General features: G+C 35.2%; 1 protein-coding gene across 2 annotated transcripts in view; it reads right to left on the reverse strand.

Annotated features, from left to right (window-relative positions):
- The window catches only part of STRN (striatin), a 109,811-nt gene that overhangs the window by 21,230 nt on the left and 71,015 nt on the right, over positions 1–17,566 (reverse strand). For both annotated transcript variants that reach the window (XM_070476830.1, XM_020890041.2), the window contains 5 exons: positions 13,721–13,857; positions 8,137–8,312; positions 6,244–6,291; positions 5,342–5,463; positions 864–1,031 (listed from right to left, as the gene is read on the reverse strand). In XM_070476830.1, coding sequence (XP_070332931.1) covers positions 864–1,031; positions 5,342–5,463; positions 6,244–6,291; positions 8,137–8,312; positions 13,721–13,857 — 651 coding nt within the window. The remainder of the gene's footprint in view (positions 1–863; positions 1,032–5,341; positions 5,464–6,243; positions 6,292–8,136; positions 8,313–13,720; positions 13,858–17,566) is intronic.

Here is a 17,566-nt window from a genome sequence, read left to right on the forward strand (position 1 = left end):
TTTGTCATTAAGGATGTAGGGTGCCTGGAATTCTCACCCATTGCAATCAGTGGTAAAACATGGCACAACCGCTTTCAAAGAAAGTTTGGCGATGCCTCATAAAGTTAAATAGTTAAATACATAAATCTTCTTCTAGAGCCCCAAAATTCTATTTACAGGTCTTTACCTGCCTGTGATTAAAAAAGAAAATACAAATGTTCATAGGAGTTTTGTTCATAATAGAAAAAATCTAGAAACAAGCCAAATGTTCATCAAGAGGTAAATTATAAACAAAGTGGTTTAAAGAAATACTACAAATAATAAAATTAAATTATTAACATTTATTACCACATGGATAAACAACAAGAACATTACAGTAAGAGTAAACTGTCAGATGTAAAAAGAGTATACATTGTACAACTTCATTTATATGAAGTTTTAGAATAGACAAAACTAATTTATAACAAAAGAAACCATAACAGTGGGTACCTCTGGTTGGGAACGAGGGGAGGAGATGACTGTGAATAACACAGAGAAACTTTCGGGCACTGAAGGAAATGTTCTCTACCTTGATAGAAGCAAAACTTTCATGCATTTGTCAAACTCATGAAAATGTATCCTTAATATTTGTTTTTGACTGTATATAAATTATTTCAATTTTTAAAAATTCAAAACAAATGCCTGCTACTTCACCAAATAATATGCTTCTTAAAATTATACATACTAAATTGGAAAGTCAAGCAAATATATTTTCACTGCTTAAAAAGAAAACCCTTCAAACTGAATTTAGAACAGTAAGAGCCTATAGAATCATCTACTTGTTTCTTTTAGAATAAGACATTTTATAAAAGACTCTGTAAGAAAAAGGAGAAAAAGGCACATACCTTGGTTATCACTAAACACACTCAAGGCTGGAGCAACCTCACTGGTATTCCACAAACGGAGAGTGCCATCTGCTGAACAGGACAACAAACGCTGGTGCGCTGCACTGTAGGCCAAGCCCCAGACTGCATCCGTGTGGCCCAAGAGAGGGCCTCTTAAGACAGAAGGATCTGCAAGAACAGCAAGAATGCAGGGCAAAAGCACAAATCATAAAGGTACTGAGAGAGTCCAGTGGAAAGTAAAATATACAAACAGAAAGTATAAAATATACTTCCTCGTTTCTATTATTCTTTTGAAATGCAGCAAGAACAGGCCTGGAAACAATGCAAATATAGGGTTTAAAATGTCTAAATTAAAATTTTAAAGTACATATTTTTCTCCTTAAAAAGATCAGCCATTTCCTTCTTCCTCCCTTTTTTTCTTCCCATTTGTGTGATTTTTTTTTTTAAAGCATGTTAACACAAGCTATTAGGATTTAGTCTACTCTCAGAGAAACCACAGCTCACGTTCCCTGAGGCAGTGAACAGAGACCCTTTCCCTCCTCTGAGCCCTTCAGCACCTGGCGCACACCCTTCAGGGCACTTGTGCTGTGATGGTATGACTACCATCTCACCTCTTGGGAGCAACAGGCTTCTAACATTCTTAATGGACATGAACTGAGACCTACAGAAATCCCCAAATTCTCAAACAAGACAGACAAACGATATGCATGTGGTGGGGGGGTGGGGAGCCAGGAAAGAGCATTTCATGATAAAAGCCAAATTGGAAATTTTACTTATTAACCCTCACAATGACTCTAGAAGCTGTACTTTCAAGATAGTTCAGATAGACATTGTTAAGTTTACAATGTCACTGGTGTTATTTGTTCTATATCCTCTTTAGTTATACCATGAAATATTTATTGAAGATACACTGTGTATTTGGCACTATGCTAGACGCAGGGGTCATGCAGATGATTAGACACAATACCAGCTCTGTCTTCAAAAAGTAATGTGGTTTAAGTACAATAACAGTGGCAGGAACCAGTTACTAAAGAGAGTGACTGGACACTTGGAAAGAATGACACCTAGAGTGTATAGATGTTGGCTTGTCAAAGGGCAGAGGGAAGGCATTCCTGGCAAAGGAGGCAGCTCCTAACAACTCAAAGAAGGAAAAATAGAATGCTATGTCAGGACATTTATAAGAAATTCAGTATTACTGGACTGTGAAATTTGAGGCAAGAAGTGGATGAGATGAGAGCGGCCAGTTTATGGTGGGATGCCTATGACATACTTAGTAAATTACCCTAGAAGCAACAGAGAAACACTGAAAGGATTCCCAGAATCAGCAGTGTGAAGCAAGTATTTAATATGGTAACTCTGATTACAGTGTAGAAGAGATTGTAAAGAAACAAGATGAAGGCAAGTGGACTGTTTTAGAAGACTGGGAGAGTGAAGATGAAAATCAAAGCAAGGACAGTGATAAAAGGGACAGAAAAGGAGTAAATTCAAGAAATATTTAGGGGGTATTAACAAAAAGGTATAGTAATTAATAAATGATAGATAGTAAAATAGTACAAAGAATCAAGGATAACTCTTGGGTTTCTAGTTTGGATAAGTTTGGTAGTGCCACCACCTGATAAAGAATATACAAAGAATATTTGAAAACAGACTTCCCTAATAGTCTATTGGTTAGGACTTGGTGCTCTCACTGCCAGGGCCATGGGTTCGATCCCTGGTTGGGGAGCTAAGATTCCCCCAAGCTGCATGCTGTGGCCAAAAAAAAATTAAGAATATATGGAAGGTGGGAATGCAAATTAGTATAGCCACTGTGGAAAACAGTGTGGAGATTTCTTAAAAAGCTGGAAATAGAACTGCCATATGACCCAGCAATCCCACTTCTGGGCATACACACCAAGGAAACCAGATCTGAAAGAGACACGTGCACCCCAATGTTCATCGCAGCACTGTTTATAACAGCCAGGACATGGAAGCAACCTAGATGCCCATCAGCAGACGAATGGATGAGGAAGCTGTGGTACATATACACCATGGAATATTACTCAGCCATTAAAAAGAATTCATTTGAATCAGTTCTAATGAGATGGATGAAACTGGAGCCCATTATACAGAGCGAAGTAAGCCAGAAAGATAAAGACCATTACAGTATACTAACACATATATATGGAATTTAGAAAGATGGTAACGATAACCCTATATGCAGAACAGAAAAAGAGACTCAGATGTATAGAACAGACTTGTGGACTCTGTGGGAGAAGGCGAGGGTGGGATGTTTCAAGAGAACAGCATTGAAACATGTATATTATCTAGGGTGAAACAGATCACCAGCCCAGGTTGGGTGCATGAGACAAGTGCTCGGGCCTGGTGCACTGGGAAGACCCAGAGGGATCGGGTGGAGAGGGAGGTGGGAGGGGGGACCGGGATGGGGAATACATGTAAATCCATGGCTAATTCATTTCAATGTATGACAAAAACCACTGCAATGTTGTAAAGTAATTAGCCTCCAACTAATAAAAATAAATGGAAAAAAAAAAAGAATATATGGAAGAAGAAACAGTGCTTGTAGGGATTTATGGACAATGAGACAGCCATTTTCAAATGCTGTGTAGGAAGTCTCAGGCTTAAAAAAAAGATTGATGAGTCAACAGTATATAAAACCACAAAGTGGATTCAGTCTACCAAAGAATATGTATACAATGCAAAAAAAAGAGTTAGGGTCTAGCCTCAATAAATGTCAATATTTTTAAGGTGAGAAAAATAAAAGGAGTTTATGACGGATAGGGGATAGAAACTGTCATACAGTTGTGTCAAAAAAGCCTATAGTGAAAAGATTTCAAAAAGGATAGAGTGGTCCACAGTTTCAGACAGCCAGTACATCAAGTAAAGTAAGAACTGTAAAATATCCCTTGGATCAGCCAGTTAGATAGTTATTGATACTTCTTCGCATTTAAGTGGCATAGCCACAAACAGAATGAAGAGGGATGATGCACAGTGAAAGAACATGGAATCAATAACTAATAATTGTCAGACCAAAGAGACACGGGAAGAAAGAGAGGCTAGAAAGATGCTAACGATGACCCTATATGCAAGACAGCAAAAGAGACACAGATGCACAGAACAGTCTTTTGGACTCTGTGGGAGAAAGCAAGGGTGGGATGATTTGAGAGATAGCATTGAAACATGTATATTATCGTATGTGGAACAGATCGACAGTTCAGGTTCAACGCATGAGATGGGGTGCTCAGGGCCGGTGGACTGGGATGACCCTGAGGGATGGGATGGGGAGGGAGGTGGGAGGGGGGTTCAGGATGGGGAACACATGTCCACCCATGGCTGATTCATGTCAATGTATGGCAAAAACCACCACAATATTGTAAAGTAATTAGCCTCCAATTAAAATAAATAAATTAAGAGAAAAAAAAAAAAGAACCAGAGAGGGAAAAGGGAGTCACAAAAGGCTTCTTCTTGCTCAGGATGGGAGAAACTTGAATTTACTATATGCTCAGGGGATGGAAAGAGCAAAAAGGGTAAGTCTTCAGATGAGCACAAAAAAGAGAGGCAGCAAAAAAGAAAAGAGAGTGCAGTCTCAAAGGAAACGAGAAGGAGGTCAACAGTGAAAGGGAAAGGGTTGGCTTGGGACAGAATGAGGTCAACTGATCTCTGAAAGAGGGATAAAGGAAGTGACGAAAAGTATGAAACAGATAAATTCAGAAGAGAACTGCAGCAGGAGAGAGGGTGTTATCTTTCACAAAATATATGTTAAATGCTTACTAAATAAATGTTGGGAGAATATTTTGGTTACTGAATTCCTTATCTTTACTTAGGTTTAGTGGTAAAATTAATCTAAAATGATAATAAAAATAAACTATGGTTTTATGACAAATATGACACTCCATACCATTCTAGAATTTATGGAGAATTTAAAGAGAAAATCAAAATAGTTGAAAGCGAATTTATGATAATATCTAGTGACAGATTATACAATTTTTTGATTCATGGTGCTGTTTCCAAATCTAAAGGGTACTTCTTAATTTTTAAAAGTCTTTTAAATATTTTGGTGTTATACACTTTGAAAATCATTAGCCTCTATACTCTGTAAATAATAGATCAAGAAGATGATGCCAACATTCATTTCCCTTCAAAAATATTTGTCAAGAATAGTGACAAAATATGATTATAGATTATAAACAATGTATCAAGTACTGCACACATGCCTACAAATGAAGAAAACAACTGTCAATCAAGCCAGCATTTTCAATCAGTAAGACTTGGGGGTGGGAACTCTTTTCTCAGGAAAAATACATTATTCTCCCTCTTTTTTTTAGCATTACATATATATCAAATTGATTCCCAAATACAGAAACCCTTTTTAACAAAACAAATTTATTTTCAAAAACATCTCATTTTATCCATATATATGCAATATAAACTGCATAAAAATAAAGCATTTTATTCCTTCATATTCTGGGGGAGTCACATACCATAGGAGTCATAGGGATCGACATTGGGGTTGGTGGTGTTCCAGCTCTGGATCAGGCCATCAGCACCACCACTGTAGCACTGCTCACCACTGCTGCTCATCACCACACAAAGCACGGGGCCTCTGGGAGAAAAAACCAATTTCCATCCTCAAAACATCTATTTGACATTGGAATGAGTTAGAAATAAGAACGCTTAAGTTTTTCAAACGGCTTTCTCTTTTTCTATTTTGTACAACAAATTATCAAAGCACTAATTCGTTTTTCTTCCTCTGCTAAACCAGTGGTTAGTGATCTATGGCCTATGGATCAAATCCAACCAGTGAACTGTTTTTGTACAATCCTAAAGCACTTACAGTTTCTACCTTTTTAAAATGTTTTAATACAAAACTAAACTAAAAGCAAGAATATACATTAAATACGCAGCCTAAAAAGCATTTACTATCTGACCCTTTTTATATGTAAAACGTATGCCAACCTCTGTGCTAAAATCAAGTGAACAGGTACATTTCTTAAACTTAAATGGAAACAGGAAAAGCATGAAATGTGACCACAATTTTTTAAATGTCTCAGGTATTTTTACCTAGGTTACCTTTAAGGAAAAATAGATCAGGATTTCTAATAGTTAAACTTAACTGCCTCAACTTCATTTTAAGAGAGAGTTATATACATCATCTAAACATCATGCAAATAATACCTAATTTCAGCAAGGATCCCTATTTGGTATACTTGTTAATATTACAATATCTGCCACTTTCTTTTACATTTACACAAAAAAATGCTACCAAATATTAAAAAAAAAAAAACCACATGCCACAAATACATACATGAAAGAAAATAAAATATACTAATCAGACTGATTTACAATGATGTTGATTTAACACAAAGAAAAAGCACACACTTACTTATGAGCTCTGAATGTATAGATAGGCTCCACATCAAGAGACGTGCTCCTAAATCAGAGAGAAAGGAGGATTTCTTTATCATTCTAAAAGTCAGTAGTAAACAGTATGACTGAATGTATGTCATAAAAATGCCCCTAGAAATATCAGCACTATGGTAATATACCATTCTCAACCCCAGGACACAATAAAGCTTACTTAACACCAATCACATATTTTTGTGACTTCAGGAAACAAATTCTTCTTTAGTAACAATATCCTGTTATAGCACTTTTAGGACTGTCCTAATCTATTTGATTAAAGGGGGAGAGAGAGCCTCACTCAGGGAGAAAACACATGGGTTTTGACGAGATAAATTTCTGGATTTAATTTCCAGTTCTGTATCTAATTGGCTAACTTCAGGCAAATTATTTAGTCTTTTGAAACTTTAGATTCCTCTATGTTTAATATAAAATAGAAAAATAGGCATAACAGCAAATATTTACAAGATTAAATGAGATTCTTCAAGGTAAAACAGCCTAGGACAGAACCATACAGAACAGAATTTCAAAGTTACTTTAATTTCCTTGCCATTTCCATAAAGATTAACATGTCTGTTCTTAATACCTGCAGAAACTGTCCACATTAGATTTGGACATTAGAATAGATTATTCATTACTCAGAACACTGAGTGTATGAGTACTCTACATGGCTAATACTGGCCATAACAGAACAGAAACTGGATTTAAAATTGGATTGTATTACAGATTTTTTTTAATAGGGATATGATAGCTCTCCTTATTTCCAAAGTTTTAAGTTCAAAGGTAAACAAAGGCTATTGTTACTTGCTTATGAAGGTGTTATTACTAAGCTACCACCAGCAAGAAATTTCAATATATTTCAAAGTTATAGTCAAGAATATATGATGAGATACTCACATTCTCTCATTTAATATGATGCCCACTGTGAACTAAAGAACTTGAAGAACAAAAGGCACAGTTTGTAACCAGGAAATACCTTTTCTCTGTTAAAGACACCTGATCTACATGAAGATTCACTTGGTTTTAGCAAGATTCAGTTGAGCTGTCTGATGAACGTCTACGTATGACAGCTGGAATGTCACTGATTGCTTTCAAATTGGGCAGGAGATATTCTCTGTCAGTAGTAAAACTTCCATCCTCTCCTCCATTTGATGTTCATTTCTACTCTTTAATAAAAAGAGGTATCTATCACTGTAGAAGGGCCCTTGCTGGTAGATGCTGGGTTCTGGACCATGTAATCCAAGGAAGAAAGAGAAAGTACCAAGTGGGGTCAGGACTAGCTTGGTGACTGATAAAAGGGGTTTATACCAATTCATGTCTGTCCATGCTTACGGAGGAACCAAGTGGTCAAGGCAAGTATTAGCAGGTAAGTGAGAGCAGCAACAGTGCCCTTCAGTCTAGACATTTCGGTCAAGATCAAAAGAAAAGATCAAAGAGAGGTCTCTTGCCCCCACCCGCTCCAGTATCCCCTATCACTTCTCTCCCTTCTGCTCTGTAAGTCCAAACATAGTAAACAATGGGGAAGGATTGGGGTTGGGGTTTGACGATTTTAAACATGACTATGCCTGCTTACAACAACAACAGAAACCTCCAGTACAGACAAAGCGTTCCTGAAATGTAACAGTTATTTAAAACACCAAATAAAGATTATAACCAGCATTCACAAACCATTTCTCCCTAAGGGTCAGTTCTTCAACCTAAATTAGCTTATGAGTATGAAGGCAAAAACACCCTAAATTACATGACATGGTAAAGGAAAACAATTGGAAGAGATATTTGGGGAATTTAACAGCAAATAATAAAGTAAGGCTTTCTCTGCTAAAAAAAAAAAAGTTAATTAAATTATTCAAATACAGTTAAAGTAGAATATTCTCACTTTTTGGCTGGGGCTGTTTTCTGCAAATTCCACATTTTTAACGTGTGATCCTCTGATGCTGTTATCAAAACAGGCTCAGTGGGGTGGAAAGCGAGGGCTCTAATGCCATCAAAGTGACTTCTTAATGTAAACTTGGGGTTCCATGTCTTCCTCAATGCATCTTTATTGTTTGCTATCTATTAAAGAAACAAAAGATACCAATATACTTAGTTCAGAATGGGGGAAAAAAACGGTATTTCAGCATTAATTCTGTTTCAGGATTAAACTATCATTATTTTGCAACTTTCAAAGTAATATAATTTTTAAACAGATAATCAAATCAATAGGCAAAATTAGCAATATGTCAACAATGGTTTTCTTTGAAGAAATATGAGTGCTATAATAAGAAAACACATAATTCAGTATAGAAGGAGGATCAAATAACTTAGTAACAAAAAAATGATTTCAACCTGAATTATAGAATAGAAAGCAATTTTAGGTAAGAGTTGAAAAACTAAATTATTTTAAACATGTTATCATTACAGAATATGATGATACTTTCAAAATTTTCAACGGTTTCAGACAAGAGCTAAATTTTCTTCAAATTGGTAATGAAATTTATATACTGGCAACAAAATGCTAAAATTGGAAGAGACAATCAGATATTACAAACATAATAATATATTTATTATGTTCCTTTTCTCCACAGAGGGCTTCCCTGGTAGCTCAGATAATAAAGAATCTGCCTGCAACACGGGAGACCTGGGTTCAATTCCTGGGTTGGGAAGATTCCCTGGAGAAGGGAACAGCAACCTACTCCAGTATGCTTGCCTGGAAAATCCCCACGGACAGAGGAGCCTGGTAAGGCTATGGTCCATGGGGTCACAAAGAGTAGGACACGACTGAGTGACTTTCACTTTCTCCACAGAATCTCAATCTCAACAACTGAAAAAATAATGCATTGTTTTTTCATTCCAACTAATAAAAAGGCTAAAGAGGATAGTGTTTGGCTTTACACAAGCACCATGAATGAACTTCACACTCCAAGGCTAACAATCATGGTAGATTTAAGCAAGTATTTGCAATATATTGGAGACATGTTACCATACTCACAGTTACAAAAATTGTCAATGATACAACTGATATTCTAAGCAGCATTCATTATTTTCTACATTATTCAAAAGACTTAAAAAGCATTAACTCCCTTAATCCTCACAACTCTATGATGTAGGAATTAACACTATTATAGACTAGGCATTTTAGGGAAAGAGAAGTTAAGTGACTTGCCATCTAGTAAATGGAGGAGTCAGGATTCAAAATCAAGCAGTCTGGTTTCAGAGGCTATACTATTAAACTGTAATTTAGAACCCCAAAATTTAAAAATCTGCAGAGAAATTTGGACAGGACATGTCACAATTGGGGCAATGCATGTGTGCTAAGTTGTTCCAGTCGTGTCTGGTTATTTGTGACCCTATGAACCATAGCCCATAAGGTTCTCTGTCCATGGGATTCTCCAGGCAAAAATACTTGAGTGGGTTGCCATGCCCTCCTCCAAGGGATCTTCCGGACCAGGGATTGTCTCTTTTGTCTCCTGCACTGGCAGACGGATTCTTTACCACTAGCACCACCTGCGAAGCAATAAGTGAAGACAAAACACATTAGGCAAGGAACTACTCTAAGAGTGGGGCTGATTATTTTGGGGGCAGGCAGGGCTGGCAGGAAGGTTAAAACGACAAGGGCAACTGAGCTAACCTCTGCTACTCTTATTAAAGAGCTAAAAGGTTTTCATGTGGAAGAGTACTTAAATTCCTTTGATTATCTTGATGTGGTAGGCAGCCACTAAGTTCCCAATCGGCCCCACCTATTTTTACCTTTGGGTAGACCCCTTCCCTGGTGACTCCGATGGTAAAGAACCTCCCTGGAATGTGGGAGACGCAGGTTCATCCCCTGGAAGGAAATGGCTACCACTCCAGTATACTTGCCCAGAGCATCCCATGGACAGAGAAGCCTGGCAGGCTACAGTCCATGGGGTCATAAAGAGTTGGACACAACTGAGCAACTAACACATTCACACTTCCATGTTATAGGGCTGCTCTCTGACCAACAGCATACAGCAGAAGTTGGAACAAATAACTTTCAAAATTAGGTTATAAAACCTTTCATCTTAAGTGTTTCTTCTCTCTGTCTTTTCAGGTACACTCACATTGGGAAAAGCCAGCTGCTCTATTGAGGAGCCCACAGAGGGGTCCATGTGGTGAGGAACTGGTCCCCAGCCAACAGTCAGCCAGGAACCAAGGCCTTCAAACAACTACATGAGTGAGCTTGGAAGCAGATTTTCCTCAAGTCAAGTCTAGGTAAAACTGCAGCTCTTGTCAATGTCTTGATTACAACTATACAAACAGCCGGAGTCACATAATTAAGCTGTCCCCAGACTGCTGACCCATGGAAGATGTGAGATATAAATGTTTGTTCTTTTAAGCTATTAAATGTGGTACAAGTTGTTATGCAGCAATAGATTGCTAATATGCTTAATAAAACTAGGAACTACTTTTAGAAACTGAGACAGACTATGTTTTCTAACAAGTAAGAGTTATGAAAAAAAGGATGAGCTTTCTCCAGAGAGAGGACTGAATTCCTTTATGTATTAAACAAACTCTTTGCAGGAACAAAAGCATCTAATGGGAATTTCTGCTTCTGGTCATGATGGACTAGATCATTAGGACCAACTGTGTACTGAGGACAAGTAGAATAGCAAAGCTAAGAATAAAAAATCTAGAACTAACAAAATGGTGGGAAAAAACCTAGGATCCAGGTGAAGACAGAGGCCTACAGAAGTGAGCCTGATATCTGGAACTGTTATCCCCAGAGAGTGTTTACTGATTGCAGAAGAGATGGCTGAGAGGTTGAGCTGTGCTTCTGATGACTTTGCAAGGCAGAGAGATATAGATTGATGTCCAGGGCCTGCCAAGAAAGTAGGGTTTAGTAGACCACGCTTTAGGTTTTGATTTCAGAAGGCTGTATCCTACACGTAAGAGTGAACTAGAAGAACAAAAGCCCTTAAAAGATTGTAGATCAGCTTCAGATCACCTCAAAAACTGAAAATGAAGCAGGTGATCCAGATTTCTAATGGCTGCAGACATCTGAGAGAAGAAAATGAAAATACACTCTTTGTGGAAAGATATAAACTTAGGCCTGAAATTATTTCTAGAAACAATTTTTCAAATATAGTTATTTGGACACAGTACAAAATAACCATACCTATATGAGATACAACAGAATAAATGAAAACAAACAGAAACAACACATAATTAGTAACAGAACTGAGTCTCTGATTCAAAGTTTAAAGTAATCATGCTTATTATGTTCAAGAAGATAAAAGACTGAAAGTTCTGGAAGAAATCTGTAAATAATTTTTAAATAGTAACCCTAGAAGCAAAGATATAAGATCTCACTAGATGAGTTTAATTACAGATTACATATAGCTGAAGAGAGAATTAGCTAACTGGAAGATGAGTCATTAAAAAAATCTAGACTGAAATACAGAGAAACAAAAGATGGAAAACACAGAAGAAAGGGGATCAGAAACAGAGAATATAGAAAGAGGATCTAACAATATAACAACAGTTCTAGAAGAAGAAAAGAGGGAGGGAGAGAGATGTAAAAGCAGTATCTAAAGAGAATGACTGAGAACATAACAGAACTCAAGGAAACATATTAAGCCAAAAAGGTCTAAGAATTTCATGAAGGTTAAATTAACAAAAAAAAACCAATCAACTAAATCTTTTATGAAAATCAAGGCATAGAGAAATAACAGTCACAGGAAAAACTGTCTACTACTGAATAACCAAAAACAGAAATGACAGTTGATTTCAAGAGAGAACAACAACAAAATATATTTAAAGCACTTAAAAAAAAGTATGACAGAAACCAATACAATTTTTGTAAATATCCTTCAATTAAAAATAAGGGGGAAAAAAAGCACTAAAAAATTTTTGCAAAGTGAAATTCAAAATCAGAGATAATAGCCTACTCAGGCAAAAAAAAAAAGACAAGTAAAGACAATTCAAGAAAATCAGAAACTAAGAAAGTTGGCACCAATAGATCTTCATTAAACAGATATATTGTATTCTTAGAGTAAAGGAAAAATGAACCCAGATGGGTAGTCAGATATGCAAGGGAGAATGAAAAAAGACAAGACAGTTAATGTGAAACAGATAATTCTGACTACTGAGTGTACAAAACAGAAGCTGGTAGAAGATTAATGTACACAGAAGTAAAATATTTAACAAGAATGACATATACATTGGGTGGGAGTTTTTTAAATAGAGTGTTCTAAAGATCCTTGCATATAAAATTTTGCTAAGAATGTGTGTAGTAATTTGTAATTTAAAAAGTAATGAAAGAGTATATAAACTTCAAATAATGGAGAGGAGAGAATGATAAAAAATAATCAATCCCAATTTAGGCGAAAATAGAAAAACACAGAATAGGCAGCACAAAAGATGGCAGGATTAAGTACAAATATTATTAATTATTTTAAAAAGAAATTGACTAAACGCTTTCTAATTTTAAAAGGCTGTCAAAGGTTAAAAAATAAAAGCCAGCAAAATGGTGTTTTTAAAAGACATAAATTATAAGGATATAAAAACACTGAAAACAGAATTTTTTTTCCAAATCTCTATCACATATGTGGAGAATGGAATACAAGGAGCCTGTTTAAATGAGGTCATTATGGTAGATCCAGGTGAAGAAAAATGGACTAGGGGGGAAGAAAAAAGATGTACTATATGGATTCAGTTGTTGGAGATAGAACCCCAAAGACTTACTAAAGGGCTTAGCAAAGAGGGAGAGAGTTTTTGATCTGCGGGAAGAGGAGTGAGTGGTGAGGTTCCTCTTTGGAATACTTCCAAGGCTCACTTACGGATTCATGCTATATCCTCTATGTGGCTACAGCTACACAGTATTCCCCAATGAAGAAGATGAAGTATAAAACTGAAAGGATTTTAATGAAAAGATAGGCTGTAAATACTTTATGAAATAAACAACTGTTTTTCTGATACTTGATGATGATGAACAATTATAAAAGAACTGTGTTAACTAAATGGATGTGTGCATAAAGGTATAAAGATTCCAGTTTTGGTCCAAATCACTGATAGGTCAACCTTAGCATCTGGAAAATATCTTGCATACACCTTGTCTGACAACAGCTAAAACTAGTTCTCAGCTGTTGTATTATTGACAATGTATTAAATAAGCAAGACAAATGTTGCCATTAGGCAAGCATGAATTTCAACTAATCACTGGTATCTTAAAACAAGACAAATCCAACCTTGGTGATAGAAAAAGGAATTCTTTCCCTTATCTAAAACCAATGAATAAGCTCTACTGACTTACAGATTTAGGTAAAATCTATAATTGTAACCTGTATGATGTGAAAAGTGTTGTTTATTTTTATAATATGCTCGTATTTTCAAAGTTTGTGATTAAAACTGAAACAAATTTCACATTTGTGAAGAAGTCTTACTATTGTCATCTTTTTCTATAAAATGAACTTTCTATTTTTTAAAAAGTAAATTAAAACAACATAAATAAAACTACTACTCACATCATAAGTTAATGAATCTGCTTCATTGGCCACTGTAAGGCCTGCCAATTCTCCAAGTCCCAATTCACTTTCAAGTGCTTCATCTGCTCCCATGATGAACGACTTCCCAGAAGAAGGAGGAAACGTCAGTGCTTCCACTGAAGGGAGAAGATAAGAGAAACATTAAAAAAAAACTTCCAAATAGTCAACAATTAATTTCATAAGGGCATATCTACATTTGATTATTTATAAATGCTTTCAAACACAGTAAAATTCAGTATGCAGAAAATCCTGAAGCAGTGCTTGCTTTTTTCCATATTTTAACCATTAAAGGTATCATCTAATTAGAAAAGTACAACATGAAACGAACCCTTTCTTTTTCACTATAGAAAAAAAATTTTTAAATGTATGAAAGAAAGTAGATTTTCCTCATTTGATATTTCATGCTAATTACCCAAGTGATTTCTATTAGTTATTAAAATATGTATAGTGAGTTAATCTTTTTTAATTAATATATTTTAATTGGAGGATAATTACAATATTGTGATGATTTTTGCCATACATCGACATGAATTAGCCATGGGTACACATGTGTCTCCCCATCCCAAACCCTCCTCTCAACTCCCTCCCCATCCCATCCCTCTGGGTTGTCCCAGAGCATTGGCTTTGGGTGCCCTGCTTCATGCGTTGAACTTGAACTGGTCATCGATTTTACATATGGTAATGTACATTAAAACATGTATAGTGATTCTGAACATTGCTGGCTGCATTCAAAATAAAATTGGTTAGTTCTATAACCTAAATAATACAGAGAAATCTCAAGTGAAAATGGTTCATAATTATATTAGTAAAAAGCGCCTATGTAAGGCAAAGCAAATATGTGTTATCAAAACTCAAGACTACTTCTTGAGAAGAGGGAAGGGGCAGTGTTTGAAGGCAGCACCATCAGGACTTCTAGGCCCTGGTGACGTTCTGCTTCCTGACCTAGGCAATGGTGACATGAATGGTTTTGCTTTGAGATAACTCACTGAGCTCATCCCTATGACTTTAGCAGTTTACTGTAAGTATATTATATTTCATTTAAAAATATTTATTTCAAAGAAGTTTTTTATTAAAGTGTCCACTGGAACACTTTTTATAAATGCAAATCATTCTGACAAGCCATCAGAGAATCATTCTTTAAGTAGCTGTCTCAAGGTAGTGACTTTATTGATGACAAACATTTATGAGTTGATTAGATGAATTTAGTAGTTTAACTTTGGCTGCTAAAGAAGTTAGTTAACTTTTTTTTTAAGAAAAAGTCAACTGTACTAATCAATGTATGAAGAGAATAGATTTATGAGATGTTTTTCAGTTTTACATTCAATCATACAATTTTAGATTCAATCTTAAATATTGAAGAAATGAAAAGAACAGCTATGAACTTTTAAAAATACTAGTGGCAAGAACTCTACTCAAAATCATTACAAGAACAAAATAGAGTATAAATTGATACGACATTTTCAAACCACTATACAATAAAGCTGCAATAATAAAAATGGGTCTTACCCAAACATACCACGTATCTTATGAGGGGTTTGAACAACTCTAAACATTTACTAATAAAGAGCAGGAATTGTTTCATTTAGAACAGCAATTTTCATGCCAAAATTTCAACCAAATGATTCACATGAGACTAAGAGGTTAGATCTTCAGCCAGGTGTTCTTTTTTTGTTTTGTTTTCATGTCTAATATTGCCAGAAAGCTCGGTTCAGATATGAAGTAAAAATGGCTCTACCCCACCCCCCCCAAAAAACTAAGATTTGTAATTTGGTCACTCACATTGCGTGGGCTAATTTAACTAACTGTTCTAGGAATGGCCAAGTAAAATCTGAAACAAAGGAAGGCAACCAACAACTGCTTCCACTGATACCAGTGGCTAAGCCAGCAGACCTAAGGGCCAAAGAGAGAGGGCTCCAACGGGCAAACCATTAACTGACTGCTCTCTAATAAGAATCCTGACAACTTTCGATTAGAGGTCACATTTCTATTACTAACTAAATATTAAAGGCTCTAATCAGCTTTTACAAAATAATTTAAATATGCCTCAAGTGCAGCACTGCCTTCTGAATAATTATAATAAAAATATAGTAATAAAATTACATAGCACACACAAGCTATGGAAACTTCTTCTGATACTGGACTGGAGAATGAAAAGCATCAGTCACAGGCAATTAAATCTACAACATATTTCTTAAGTGCCTTTTCCACTTGTGAAAATTCTGTACTGTGGGAGCAGACATAGGACCAATACTACAGATCATATATTAGACATTCAAGACTTCCGTTCTAAAGGTTCTTAAATTTTTTTTTAATTAGGGGCATTTTCCGTGGTTTATACATCCTTTTCTGCATATCTGTCATTTAGAACATATTCTGCCTCTATTATTATAATTGGGTTACATGGCAGAAACCAACATAACACTGCAAACCAATTATCTTTCAATTGAGAAAAAAGAATTCTGTAAGATGAAATTTCTGATAAAACTCTTTTGAGATTATTAGAATAAGACAAAAACTAACTTTCCTTCTTATCAGACCTGATCTTAGAATAAAGGAAGTTGATTAAAATTCTCACATCTATAGTATCAGCTGAATGAATCTCCTAGTGAGTAACAAACACACCTGTTGAGGCCCCAAGATTCACAGCTTAATTTAAAAGATACCTATCTACATCAAATAAATTGTTCATCTAGAATGGAAAGGTATCATATGTGACTCTTCATTATTTAATGTATGGAAAATGAATTCCCAGTATACTATAATTAATGCTAATAAATTAGCCAAGCAATGATCAAACAATTTATTGAAAAAGTATTCCAAACACAAAAATCTATTCATCGAGGTCCTGTCAATTTACATTTCTCTAAAACGCAACCAAATTTAAAACCAAGAAAGAGTAATAATACATGTTTCTCTGTGACTTTGGTGGTTTTATTCAATAAATAGTAATTTGAAGAGACATATCCACTGCAAGTAATTATAATATTTAAATTCAAGGCAATTTTTAAAAATAAATTTCAAAATACATTCATTAATCATGAAGATTAATTTTATGTCATTCATGACTTTCAACTAATGTAAATACATATTTTAAAATCAATTTCCACATATAAGCATTTTATACATTTATAAATAGGAATATCAGAACTTCTATATAAGAGATGGAAAACTACATTTACATAACACAAGATTATACTATAAAAAACTGGGAATAATCTAAATATCCAAAAAGGGAATGGTTAAGTATCAAGTCTAAAATAGAATATTTAATTTAAAATTTTTAATCTTAAAATTATAATCATGAATTTATTGTTATATATATATAAATACAACTGAATTCTTCTACATGGTGACTATAACTCTGTAAAAAGTATATGTGCATAGACAAGGACTGAAAGAGAACAAGGAAATGTGACTAGACTTTCAGGTGCCTTTTTTCTCTTTTTGTCAATGATAAATGCTTAAACATATGAAAACATTTATGTGAGTCTCAAAGTAAACATTTACTAACTATGTATATACTCAGTTTTCTCATTGTTGGAATGGTATTAGAACTATATGTACATACATCAACTACATGGCTTCTGTGAAGCTGCGGGGGGATGTTCTAAACTACAATTTAGACTTGGTTTTAAGTTTATGCATCTTTTTTCAAGTCTTAAAAACTATAGTTATAATCAAACCCCCTTGAATATAAGAAGGTCTACAATGTGGAGTACTACATATATAGTTCAAACATTTGTAGAATAAAATTCCTCTCTTAGAGAGCCCTCTCTAATAACTGAATTTAGATAAGTACGTCCAATGTTTTTTGTGCTCTAGTGT

The sequence above is a fragment of the Odocoileus virginianus genome, chromosome 2, assembly GCF_023699985.2.
Source record: "Odocoileus virginianus isolate 20LAN1187 ecotype Illinois chromosome 2, Ovbor_1.2, whole genome shotgun sequence".
NCBI classification, from domain to species: domain Eukaryota; kingdom Metazoa; phylum Chordata; class Mammalia; order Artiodactyla; family Cervidae; genus Odocoileus; species Odocoileus virginianus.